Source organism: Neltuma alba, unplaced genomic scaffold (genome assembly GCF_004799145.2).
Source record: "Neltuma alba isolate B1F8T4 unplaced genomic scaffold, ASM479914v2 tig00003524_pilon, whole genome shotgun sequence".
Taxonomy (NCBI): Eukaryota; Viridiplantae; Streptophyta; class Magnoliopsida; order Fabales; family Fabaceae; genus Neltuma; species Neltuma alba.
Window position 1 is genome coordinate 97,631 of NW_021633313.1, and position 14,436 is coordinate 112,066.

At 33.1% G+C, this 14,436-nt stretch overlaps 1 protein-coding gene across 1 annotated transcript; it reads left to right on the forward strand.

Moving 5' to 3' along the window:
- The first annotated feature begins 8,921 nt into the window (after positions 1-8,921).
- Positions 8,922-11,612, forward strand: LOC114741769 (receptor-like protein EIX2). Its single transcript, XM_028930027.1, has one exon. It carries the CDS (start codon positions 8,922-8,924, stop codon positions 11,610-11,612), a length of 2,691 nt encoding a protein of 896 aa, XP_028785860.1.
- The last annotated feature ends 2,824 nt before the right edge of the window (positions 11,613-14,436 follow it).

The window sequence follows — 14,436 nt, forward strand, 5'->3', positions numbered from 1 at the left end:
TTCATGCTAGTCCCTGCACCACCAATTCTTTCAGAAGAAGACACGATGTTATTAAAATCCCCGTACACTGCCCAAGGTTCAAAGGTGCTATTGAGATCATTTTCAAATTGTTCCACAGCAGCTTTCTTAGATTTGAATGCGGCACAACATAAATTGCCATCCAAATGAACTGGGTTTTCCCATCTAAGCTATAGCGAAGGTGAATAAATTTTCAGTCTAACTGTAAAACATTCACTCCCACTCTATCGCTTCTCCAACCAACTACAAATCCACCAGAGCGATGAATGCTCAGAGTCGCTGTGAAGTTGTCAAACCCCAGCAACTTGAGAGACATGAAGCGAGAAGTATCCTTACACCGTGTTTCTACCAATATTATTGGGTTTAAGCCCATTAAAAGCCGTCTTCAAATTTCTGATGAGGCCTCTATTACACGCCCCTCTTATATTCTAGGAAAATAGACTATCCATAAAAAACTGGTAAGAGGAGGACGCCCAATGTAACATACTATTATTTTTAATAATAATAATAAATAAAATAAAAAAACCACCCCACCTTTTTCCACCGATAGTGGAAAAAGGAGGGGGGTTATTAATGAACATAGAAGAAAAAAAGAAGAAGAGAGGGGCGGCTGAAGAAAATGGGATGAGATGTAGTAAGTATAAGTTGAAAAGAAGGAAGGAGTATTAAATAGAGGAAGGAAAAGAAGGAAAGGAAGGGATGAAGGAAGACTTTTTGGAAAAACAATAAATGAATGAAGAAAATGGGAGAAGGGATAGTTGGAAGTTGGAGAAGTGAGGATAAAAGAGGGGGAGAGGAGACGGAAGAGGAAGAGAGATCGAGAGAAGAGAGAAGAGAGTGAGAAGCAAAGAGGGAAAGAAAGAGAAAGCTAAGTTGCAGAGCACCTGACAAGTTTTGGGGATTATTTAGGTACACAAAACTACTTCTTTTTATCAAATTTCCTTTATGAATATTTCCTATATATTTAGAACTTTATATTATTAGTATCATTATAATGTTTAGAGAAAATTTTACTGTTTGGGTATAGAATAAATATAGAGTTTTGACAATATATGACCGTAGAAATTTAAAGATACATTATTAAGGAATTTTAATCGGTTTATTTTTGTTGAATGATTATTTTAAGAATTTTAAACTAAGATTTTAGTTGAAAAGTTTGTTATTTAGACTTGTAATATGTTTTTACCGATTAAATTTGAGTTAAATAATTTATTTGAGTTATTTAATATATTATTGAGATTTTAATCGGTTTAAATATTGAATAAGTTAAATATATATTTTGAAATAATTTTTGAAGGCTTGAAAAATTATAAATTGAGAATTTTGTGAAATTAAATAAAGCTACAGTTTGCTTATAATTTAAAAAGAAGTTGTTTGGTTTGAGGAAAAATTTTAAATGAGATTATAATAAATAATTGAGAATTTTAATATAAAATATTTAGATTTTGGGTAATAAAAATATATATATTTATACTTTTGTTAAATTTAAATAGCCTTATATGTAAATTATTTTTCAAAATAATATCTATTATAAATGCCTAGATTTGGGAGAGTTAATATATTTATGTAATTTTGGTTTAGAGGGTAGTCTTAGAATTTTAGAGTAGCTTTGGAGTAGTTCTGAGTTTATATTAATAAATATTTATGTGCAATTTTGTAGACTTGAGAATTTTGGAGTAATCTTTGTGTGAATTTTTGTAAGCTAAAGAGTACCAGGTAACTCTGAAAATTCTTTCTTGTACATGTGAATTGTGTATGATTATATTGTGGATTTACTAATTTTTATATCATACTGAAAAGTAGTATTATGATTTCAAATAAATGTTTTGATATGTTATTTGATTTTGTCAAGATTTATTGCTATTAATTATGATCAATGTTTAAATATATTGATGGCTAAGGAATTGTCATGAGTTGTTATTAAATGATATATAAGTTTTATTGCTATCTTATCTTTAAAATATTTGAGGACGTATTTATGATATAACATTATTGGCATCTGACATGCATTGTTGGGCTAAGGATAGAAGGAGATTGCATGGATATGAAATTACCACGTGGTATGCCATCACTCGGTGCACAGTGGATGGCACTTGTCAGGGCCCCTTCTTCTATGTTTTCCTTTGGCCGGGAATTCATTGGAGCTGTGGGACATGTGACACCTCCCTATTCACAAAGGAGGGGAGTCATAGTCCGGGCTTGAGCTCTATATCTTTGACCGGATATATCTCTAGTATCGGTGAGCTTGGAATAATTCAGTAAAATGGATTAGTTCCTATCGGACTATGTGTTAGCCTATGGCTCCAGTCAGCGGTATAAGGATGGATGGTGATATAAGGGAGGCAGCATATTGCATTATTTTTGGATATATTAGAAAAATGATATTGGTATATTGTTGGAAAAAAAAAAGAAATTGAATTGGATGTCTCATATCCGTGATTTTTAATATATTTATATACACACATATAAACAGATTTTTGGTTTATCATATATGATTTGCTTGTATATGTTAGAATTTCAGTAGTTACTGAGATGTTTGATCTCACCCCCTATATTAACAATTTTCAGGCGAAGGATCTAGTAGGAATCAAGGGAAGGCACCAATGGAGTGAGCCGTGAAGGCTTCTGTGCTCCTCAAGCACATGCTATGTTATATTTTTATTTGCCATGACTATAAGACTTTAATAGTTTATGTTGTTAAGTTATGTTAGAAATGTTTTGAAATTTTGACTTAATTACAGTATTAAAAATATTTATGGACTTTTAAATTAAATATTTTATTGCGTATATTGATATAATTATGTTAGGTGTTACACCCAAGCCCAATTAGTTACCCTACAAAAACTAAGTTTCTGAGACCACAGTTTCTTTACTCTTTTTTTTTTTTTTTGCTTATGCAAGGTATCCACCGCCAGTAGCAATGACTAATCCCTTTGCCATAAAGACCTCCACTTAAGGGCAAACGGCTGGCCATGGGAGCATTTCCATGTCCAAGGGTGGGATTTGAACCCCTATCGCTTGGTTAAGGACCACTAGGCCACTACCGTGTGGTTACAGTTTCTTTACTCTACAACAACTCTTGTGTGTCTGTTACCATTGGGCTTTCCTGAACTTGACTACTCAAACACATCCCATTATCATTTGCCCTAAAATCTTCCCCTGTACACCCTTTCTTCTCCAGGGTCGTGCGACAACATGGGGTGATCCAAATTTAGTGCCATCAACTCCTCATTTTGCTCATCCTTACGATGAATCTCTGTTTTGTCGCTATTCTTCTCCTCTAATTGCACCTCATTGCTTGTCTCATCTAGTGTCAGCATAAGGATCTCGTTATTTCGCATATGATTTTTAAACATTTCCATCGATCTTTTTTCTCTTTTACCTCTCTCCACCACTTCTATTGCTCGTACAAATTCTAAATTTGGGACTACCTCTACTGTCTTTCCGTTATTGCTTTTTTTGTGCTACACCAATTTCCTTCCTTTCGCTCTACGTACAACATTTACAAACACACCACTACCTTGTACTGTACTATCTTGAGGCTCTACAGGTATGGTATTTTCTTCAATATATTTGGTTAAATTTAATTGTTCTTCCACCTCAACCAACACGTATTTGTTCAGCACAAATAATAAAAGTCTCAAATTGAGATCAAAACTGAATTTACCAAGACTTAGAACACAAATATATGGCTCAACAAGAAGTCCAGAATGCTACTGTGCAAAAAGGAGTTTTTTTTTAAAAACTGAGTGGCCCAAAATCAGATAAGGCCCAGTATGAAAAATATAATAAAAAACCCGAAAAGTTACAAACTTTGCCCAGCCCAAAAAAACTATAACCCAAAACAGGGCCCAAAGCTGGTAACTATTGCAAAACTGGAAAACAATAACATTAGGACCAATTGTCCAGAAAATGTTGAAACCCAAGTGATTTCTTAATTGGTTTGGTAACAAACAAAGCCAGAGGGGTCCAAGCGTGAATCGCAACATCACAGGAATTATGTCCCTTTTCTTTTTTTATTTAAGTAACGTAGATGACCCAAAAGTTGAAAAGGCCTATTCAGGAAAAAATTAAACCCAGAAAACAAAAGTTTAAAAGCTTAAATCAATGAGCCCAGTTTGGGAAATTCAAAACCCAAAACTGTGAAGCCCAGATTGCAACCTAAAAGTCTGGAACTTTTCTTTAAATAAAAAAAAGGGAAACAAAAGTCAAATATAAAGCCCCAAAAAGGACAGGCCTATTTGTGCTCAGCCCACCTTCAGGAATTAGTGAAATGATGCATTGCCCTCTTGACTGAAAACGATGTCGTCTAAATGAGGTAGAGAGGCTCCTTCATGGGCACAAAACCTCGCCGTTTTGTGTGCCTTTCCCCAAGCAGTCGGGTTAACCTACCTGACCCAACTCCCTTTTGCGACCCGCGACCAGGTAGCCGCAGCCTCTAATTTCCAAGCAACTTTTCAGGGCTGTTCTGACACGGATAACACCAATCAGATATTAGAAAGACCCGCTGGGAATCTACTTTATGTCATCATCGATTTTGACTTTGTTAAAATAGTTTGTCATGTATTCCGTTTTTTTTTTTTTTTATGAACGTGTTTTCCGTTTTGACCATTGAATCTAACCACCAAAACAGTCGGCGATCACTTGGGAACGAAGTATTTCATTCTCCTCTTAGGCTTAAACTTCTCAGATATCAATCACAATGTCAAACTGACTGGAAAAATAAATCGAAAGTTTCTCCTTGAAACCCATTAAAAAAAAATTTTTGCTCTCCAGAAACTATGGTAATTTCACGGAAAAGAAAAATCGAAATTCAAATCTGAAACTGAATGAATCCAAACAATTTATTTTTTGATGGGATCCAAACAATTTATTAATTTAAAACAATTAGTCGTATATTGTCCGCAATACGTGGATTGTGAAATCAAATTTGAGTCCGATTTCAAAAGGCACTTCAATTAGAGAAAATTGCAACAAAGTTATCAAAAAAGAAAGAAAGAAAGAAAGAAAGAAAATTGTAACAAATATATTTGGATTGAAAATTAATCGAATCAACTATCAAAATGAATAAAAATATATATGAAGCTCGCTTTTTCTCAAATTAATTTTCAAGGAGAAAATTAAAATACCATAAAGCATCACACACACACACATATATATAAATAGCAGGCAGAGGAAGACCTAAAGCATGCCACACGGTAGAACAAACCATATGAACAAATATATTGAACCAAATGGTCACATGGAATTCTATTTCACCAATAGATACGATGCCAAGATCTCTTCTAACTTGGAGGTAGGCGTATTGATGGATCTAGAAAGAGCCGCCACTAGTCAGAAAACCTCAATAGCCATGTATTAAGCTTTTACCAGTGCTCATTCAATTAGTTGTCAAAAAACATAATATACCATCAAGATCATGAAATGACTAAAAAAGAATGAGTTTAAAACACTACTTGAATTGGACCTAACTAACTAATAGACCACATTTAAGATATTTTAATTAAAACAAAATATAATATAATATTAAAATATCTTACACTTATGTCATGCATTAGTGATCAAGACAAACTCAATCTAGACATACAAATGTTGCTTTTGATTTCTAAAAAGCCATATAAATTGAAACAAATTTTTTTCCCAAAAAATTATGTTACAAAATGGGGGGATTATTATTAATATTTAAAAAATGACCATTCATGAAGAATTCTTGTTGGCAAGAAGAAGAAGAAGAAGAATTCTTGGTCGGTGGAGAAAACAATCATCACGCGAAGTCGCGAAAGGTTGTTGCGTGTGAAAATCTGGAAGGAAAGAGAAACATGGCAGTTGAAATGGAGACGCCGCATTAATTTACGCGGCATTCAAAACGAAAGTCATCATTTCCCACGACAGATGGACGTGAGAAGCTCATTGTTAGGTGGTCTATAGATATTTGTACAGAGACATGTCTTAACTCTAATGATCTCAGAATTCACCTAAATGTACAACAGTAACCACAGACCCACGCTGCATTGTGTAAAGGGCCAAGAATTGATCAATTCACAACACGTAGCACATACTACCAACCCGTTTCTTTTTATAAGAAGTAATTAATCAAATCATGTTAATAAACAATTAGTTGAAATTAGTTAGAAACAATAAAAATATAAAAACTATATTTTTTTCTCAAAAAATATTGTTATTTATAAAGGAGCGATTATATAAGAGAGAGAATAAAAAAATTATTAAAATGTATAATTGACAAAGAAAATTTAAAATATCTTCTAAATATCTATTATAAATTTATAATTATAGAAATAAGTCGTAGTTATTTCTTATAAAAAAAAAACCTTAGGGAGTATTGATCTATCAATTAATAACATGTGTGGATATATACCTCCACAAATATTTACCCTCCTTGAAGTGCAATCTAGTGATACGTTTCTTTTTACTCAATTTAATTTTAAGATTGTTTTAATTTCGATAAAAAGAATTCTTAAAGTATCTTATAAATGGAATTGGACGGAAAAATATGACAAAAGCTCTATGAAAACAGAAGTGAGCAATTTTTGAAGCCCAACTCAAGAACTTCATTTAACTTCAAGGACAACACGCATGAAAGGATCATAGTCAATTAATGCGCGCACTTTAACCTGGATATAAAGCGCACAATTCTTTTTTGTTTTTTGATAAATTGACATAAATACTGCTGAAGCCCAATCCATGGAATACGTCTGCAAATTATATGTTTCTCTGATGGTTCAAGGATGGTTATAGGATGCTTCGCAGTACTTTTGAGATCATTTGTATTCAATTACATCCCGTCCTAAATATAAGATCTTATGTTTAGAACAAGAAGTAGTATACATGTTTGGATAAGCCATTACAGACACAAGTTTGGGTAATTAATTTAAATTTTTAATAATAAATTTTATCACAATAGTTAATTTTAATTATTTTTCTGATCTTTATTATAATCTACAAATAACTAAATTGCGGATAATGAATAATCAGTTTAAATTAGTTAAAAATAATAAATAGGTTAAAAATATACTTTTGTTTTTAAATATGTCTTTATAATAAATGAGAAAAAAATTAAAAAAAAATGTGTGGAAAAATGTGATAAGAGAAATTATGACAATGAGAAAGAATAAATAATTAGAGACAAAAAAATTTTTAAAAAAAATTAAATGTTAAAATGAACACCAAATTGAAGCTTATAAAATGAACTATACTTTTTTTTCAAATTTAAAACTTACAGATAAGACGAGAAGGAATAGTAAAGAAGGACCTAGTGCACCAAGAAAATGTCTTGATATTTTGTAATAACTTTTAATGGAATTTTTTTTTTTAATGCAATTGGCAAGGGGTTTAGCCAACTTAACCAGTAATCTCATGTCCAAGGAGCTATCAAAAAACAGAATGCAATTAACGAACTTTAAAGAAAAGATGTCCTAATGCGTGATGAGCTTCAAATAGGACCATCGAGGTTGGAAAAAGGACTTTGTTCAATTTATTTGAGATTACGGGACCTCCCCTCCATTGATGATCCCGCCACGATGACTAGCCAATAGAGAAAATGCTGAGAAAATTAAGCAAATAATGAAACATAGTTTGAAAGAAAACTTTATATAAAGTCGCTTTTACTCATTCTTATAATCAAACCGATTTGGCCAACTCGAGCAAACATATTTTTTAGTGACTCTGGGGATTTACCAAAATATTAGACCAATTAACTGTTACTTGACGGTGGCTATAACTCTTATCTTCTTACCAAGTTTACTCATCTCAATCTTGGAGCTGCATGACCACCACATTCATCAGCCAGAATCCATGTGACTTGTATCCATCCATCTCTCTGGAAGGAATATAATTACATGTGTTTATTTATTTGTAAATATAAAACATCTGAATTGGAATCATATGTCCCCGTTTTTTTGCGTTTTAAGCAAATGTTACAAGAATTATAGGAGCATATGATGCTCCCTCTAATTAAATGCCTTTTTTATCAGATTTTAAAATTTGAATTAATTTGGTCCTTTTTATAAGGTCTTGTTTAAAACTGTCTAATCATTAAATACGTGTCAAACATGTGATAAAAATATGCTTTAATAAAGCAAGAGATAAAAAAGAATTCAAAAAAGTTTCTAAAAATAAAGATTGGCTCCATCATACTAGGCCTATAACTTATAAGATTATATATTCAAATCCCATTAGGCGATATAAGAATCTTGTTAATAAATACTCATCTCGTTCTTAATGTAAGACATAATTAACTAATTTAAGTAAATTAAAAATGTTAGTTAAAATAGTTAATATGATATGTTTTTTCTAAAACATTCTAATTATCTTCCTTAATTCCTTCCCTTTCTCTCATATTTGATTATTGTTGAGAAAGCAACAATAGGGTTAATTTAGGACAAAAATGATAAACATATAAAACAAATTTTATATATAGGACAAACATAAACTCTCAAATTAGATTCTACATTAAGGATTGAAAGAGTAATATATAAGTATTTCTATAAACATTATTTAAACATAAAGACATATCTGAGCTCAAAACACTTAACTCACCTAATCTTGTAAATTTTTAAAAAAAAAAACTCCAAAAGAAATTTTCACTAGGACTCATAATATAGTGCTCAGTGGGTGTCGGCCATCAAAAAAGCGTGCTTCAATAAAGAAAGAGCAAAAAGAGAATTAAAACTTTCAAAAACAGCAATTTCTTTTTTTTCTTTTTTAAGGGCCCATAATATAGGAGTTGGAATAATTTTATTGGTTAGGGCATATAAAAATGTAAGCTTTGCATTATCTGTAACTCCACCGCGTTGCCCAGTCATGACAGAAAAGGAAAAATCATTAATATTTTCATGGATTATGTCACGAAGACAAACAGTAATTGTCATCTTATAGGCATATAAATGGGTGTCATTGGTGACAATATCTTCACACATGAAACCATATCTTCAGAGATCATGGATACCTTATTCTTCCCCTATATTGCTAATGCTTTGCTGCTATGCTCTCTGATAATATTCGCAACCATGCTCTCCCGAGGCATGTGCAGCAGCTTGAGCATTCAATGCAACGAAAGAGACCGTCATCTTCTCCTAAACTTCAAACACACTGCTTCTGATCCATATGCCATCCTCTCTACTTGGTCTGATGAACGAGATTGCTGTCAGTGGGAAGGAATTCAGTGTGACAACACCACTGGTAGAGTGATCAAGCTTAGCCTCCCATGTTCCGCACAACCCACTGCTACTGATTGTCATGAAGAGGACGAATGTCAGCGTCTTACAGGTGATCTCCACCTATCTTTGCTTCAGCTTGAGTTTCTAAATTACTTGGATTTGAGCAATCATGACTTCCATACTATTATCCAAAATGATCGTGCGGATATCTCAAACTCTACCAACTTATCTATGTTTGAACGCAAAAATTCTTCTAATCTTCATTATCTTGATTTATCCTATAATGAGGATCTTCATTTTGATAGTCTTGATTGGCTTTCTCGTGTTCCCTCCTTGAAATATCTTAACTTTAGAGGCATTAATCTTCAAGGGAGAGTTGAGTGGCACCAATTAGCAACTCTTGTTCCTTTCCTTACTGAGTTGCACTTTGATAGTTGTCAGCTTTCAAACATTAGTCCATCTCTCCGTTATGTCAATTTTACTTCGCTTGAAGTTCTTGGCCTCGCTCATAATGCTTTTAGCTCTGAATTCTTTCCAGATTGGTTAGGCCAACTTGAACATCTACAGTTTCTTGATGTTAGTGAAAATTCATTCTCCGGTCCAATTCCAGATTGGCTGGGCCAACTTGAACATCTACAGGTTCTTGATGTTGGTGAAAATTCCTTTTCTGGTCCAATTCCTTCAACTTTGGGAGATATCTCATCCTTGATTTTGTTGGATATTAGTTCAAATTACTTAAATGAAAGTCTACCGGAAACTATTGGACAGCTCTTCAACTTGGAGGCATTATATTTTGATAATAACCGCTTGACAGGGCACGTGTCTGAAAAAGTTTTTGCCAATCTCTCAAATTTGAATTATCTTTCCATGGGATCACCCGGTTTGATCTTTGACTTCGATCCTGTATGGGTTCCTCCTTTCCAGCTTGGAGGGCTTCATTTGGATCACATGGTGGGCTCTAAACTTCCTGCATGGATATATACACAAACATGGCTTTCGAAATTGGTAATTACATACTCAACAATTTCATTTGAGCCTCAAAACAAGTTTTGGGACTTTGTAGCACGAGTGCCAGACATACGCTTACAATATAACACAATTCATGGAGAGATGTCCAACGTGTTACTAAACTCTACCGTCATAAATTTGAGTTCAAACAAAATCAAAAGCAACCTCCCTCGATTATCACAAAATGTTGCGATGTTCAATGTGTCATATAACTCTTTCCAAGGGCCTATCTCTCCATTATTGTGTCAAAAAATGAATGGGACGAGCCAATTAAAGTATGTAGACATGTCTGTTAATCTTTTATCTGGAGGGCTTACAAATTGTTGGATGCATTGGAAATCATTGGTTTTTGTCAGGCTAGATGACAATAATCTAACAGGCACAATCCCCCCATCAATTGGTTTGTTGTCTAACCTTGTGGTTTTGCATCTCAACAAAAATAATTTATTTGGAGAGATACCTTTTTCACTGGGAAATTGCGGGAAGTTGCAAATCCTTGATGTAGGAGAAAATAAATTATCCAGATTCTCAACGAACTGGATTATACAAAATGTGAAGATTCTTCGACTAAGATCTAATCAACTAAGTGGAAATATACCACCCCAAATATGCCAATTGGCTTCCCTTAGAATATTAGATTTTGCAGACAACAACATATCAGGTTCATTACCTATTTGTCTGAAAAATCTGACAGGTATGACTTTCTCTAATTCTTCAAATAATAGGGCTTATAGAGTTGGCATTAAAACTCTACGTTTGACTTGTGTACCACGTGACCGTGTTATGGTGCATATAAAAGGCCAAGGATTGATTTATGATGAAAACCTGATGTTCTTGCATGCTATTGATCTATCAAGTAATAACATCTCCGGATCAATACCTCCAGAAATGTTTAGCCTCGCTGGATTACAATCTTTGAACTTTTCTCATAATCAACTTGAGGGAAACATACCAAATGAGATCAGCAACCTAAACAACTTGGAGTCCCTTGATCTCTCAAGCAATCAACTTTCGGGTGAAATTCCTCAAGGCATGGCTAAATTATCTTTTCTGGGAACCTTGAACCTCTCCTTCAATAATTTCACCGGGAAGATTCCATCAGGAACTCAACTTCAAGGGTTTGATGCACAAAGCTATATTGGGAATTATGAATTATGTGGGGCTCCACTTCCAAAGAACTGCACGAAACAAGATGACGAACCCGTTGAAGGAAATGACAATCAAAAAGATGAATTTCTATCTTCATTCTACTTTGGGTTGGGGATTGGATTTGCAACAACTTTTTGGGGAGTCTGTGTTGCCATTTTCTTCAACAGAAATTTCAGGCATTCTTACTTCAGATTCCTCTATCACATCAAAGACAAACTTTATGTCACACTGGTCCTCAGGATGAACCATTTCCGTCATTGAGGACCTAGTTGGCTTTATGGTGAGTGAAAAACAACTTCTTATTTTTAAGTTTTGACTGAGTTCTTTTAAATGTTATAATATATTCTAGAACTATGAATATCTTATATTATGATCACAAATATATACATCACAAGATTACCATGACATGCTTTGGATTTTATAAATTTAATATTTTGGAGATGTGATACCCTTGTAACTATGTTAAATTTATATAATATGCAGGTTCTTGCCGCGTAATGTATGTTTCTGTAAGTCTGCTCATCAAGTCTTTTAGACTGAACATTGCAAGGTAGGATGAAGTGTTGATATTGATAACTCATGAAGGCATATTACCAGTGAAGTGAAGTTTTTAGTTTGCGTGTTACTTAAAGTCGTGTAATATACATAGTTCTATTTTCTGCATACAATTTGTATCCTCAATAAGTACATGTGTCCTTAACTAAAGGGGAAATTAAAATATTTCTTTTTTAAAAAACAAGAGGAAATTGAATGACCTAAAGTTTTTATATTGACTTGAAAGGGAGTTTAAATGGCCAACGCTGCCGCCATACTCTTATCAAGGTACATATACTTATTTTAAGTACTTATAAGTATTTTTACGTAAGTTGAAATAAAACTTTCATCACATACTTACTTTTTATTCTAATTGAGATGTTTTATACTTAGAAAGTAAATAAACGCATAAAATTCCTTTTATGGAGTTGATAAGTCTCATGGATGCCCAGTGTCCAACCAACTTACACGAGAAACCATGAAATTGAAAAATCACATCAAGATTGAAGCAACAGCGAGCACTTCAAAACATTTTTATTTAGCGACAGATGAAAATTATTGAACTCTTAATTAGAAAAATGATGATGATAAAATGGGTTAAAAAGTCTGTCACTAAATTCATCTTTAGTTTGGCAAATTTCAGATAAAGTTATCTGAACTTTTGTCAAATTAGTTTGAGACAGATCCCATCAGAGTTTTTTTCTTTTTTGGGTTCCTTTCTTTTTTATGAAACTTGAAATTTCACATTAATTAAAACGCGAAGGAACAACAAACAAATCTGCTATGCTTGGTCCGTACACCCTGCAGAGGTATCTTCTTTTTTGGCTGGTGCCAATACGTTATGCCGAAGCATCTTATTGTGGGAAAAATCCCTTCACAAAACGAAGGATAGGAAAAAGGGGCCACCATCATGCATTGATGTAAAATAAAACTAAGCCCGTCGGACCAAAAAAAATAAAATTAAGCCCAACACCAATTGCAATTGTAATGAGCCCAGCTTGACAGCTGGAAATCAATCATTCATTTTGGAGCTCTTCTCAAATACTTTTTTTAAGATCTTTTTATCACTAGATTTTACATCAAACGGGTAATATTTTGATATCTTATTGTAAAAAATGGTTTATTTTTCAATTTTTAATAATTTTTCAAAGATTTAACATTTTAAATGGTTCAAATCTTTTTAACTTAGAGTATTAAATATTTAAAAAATCATAAAAAATTGAAAACAAAACAATTTTTACACATAAAATATTAAAATATCACTCATTTTATGTAGAATAATTAAAAAAACCGTAAAAAAAAAATTTGGAGCCTCAAAATTAAAAGGGAACTGAGGGGCAGACCCAAGGGGCAGCTGGCATCTCAGCCCGACGAACCTCGTTACAATGGAATTACTCCAAAAGGGAGATTTATTTCCCTATCTACCATATCAGAAGCCATGAAGCCTTACCTGAGCTTTCTGCACTTTGGCCTCTGTAGCACCAGCATCTTCTTTTGCTTCTTTTTCCTAAAATCTTCTACGCGGTTGGATTTGGGGTATCAGCTGCTCCATCTTTGTTGCGTTCTCTGCTACCCTTCAATTTTCTCCTACTTCCTAAATATTTTTTTTTCTTGTTTCTTTTTACCATTGGATTCTATACAAAATGAGTGAAATTTTGATATCTCGTGTGTCAAAAAAAAAATGGTGTTGTTTTCAATTTTTTATGATTTTTCTACTATTCTTTTTTACCAGAACTTTTCTGCAAATTCTGCAGTCTCTTTCTCTATATATATATATATATATATATATATATTGCCCTGTACAAACCCTTTTTTCTCATGGCAATGAGCTCACTAAAGTCTCCATGATGCTTTAATGACTCTTCTCAAAGAATGAATAATGGAATCGCAAGAACCTTTTAGTAATATTCTGACTTGAATGAAGACGAAGTCAATGTATAAGAGGAAGTAAGGTAAAGCTTAGTAAGCTTAATTAAAAAGGATTACTATCAAAACACCAAAAATAATCAATGATTAAGGACAAAACACGCGGCTTTTGGGACCATTAACAGAGGGCTGTGTTTATGAACATTTAAGGGATATTAGACATAGGATTTTTCTCCTCATATCACAGAATTCTATTTTACCATTACTTTCTTGCGATTCCATCTTTTCGCCAAAGATTATAAATGAAAAAATAGACCTCCTATTTTTGGGATCAGTGTATCAAGAATTTAGGGTTATTGAAACTCGGAATCCTTATTTTGTCATTGCTAAATTTCCAAGATACTTTCTGGCATTTTCCTTATAAGCATCGACCCAAAAAAAAAAAATCACTTCATAATAAGTGTCATTCATTTGTATATTTTAAAAAGGTATTGAATGCTTTATTTCTTATTTTACTTCTTATTAATGCACTTTTTATTGGTTAAAAGATGCGTCGCAGCAAGACAACCTCTTTATCACTTTCACTTCCTTATAATGTCAACACAACGTTTAAAAATGGCACATTATATTTTTGTTTGGCTTTTCACATTTGAATGAATTGACTTCATTGTGCTTAAAGTGTTTT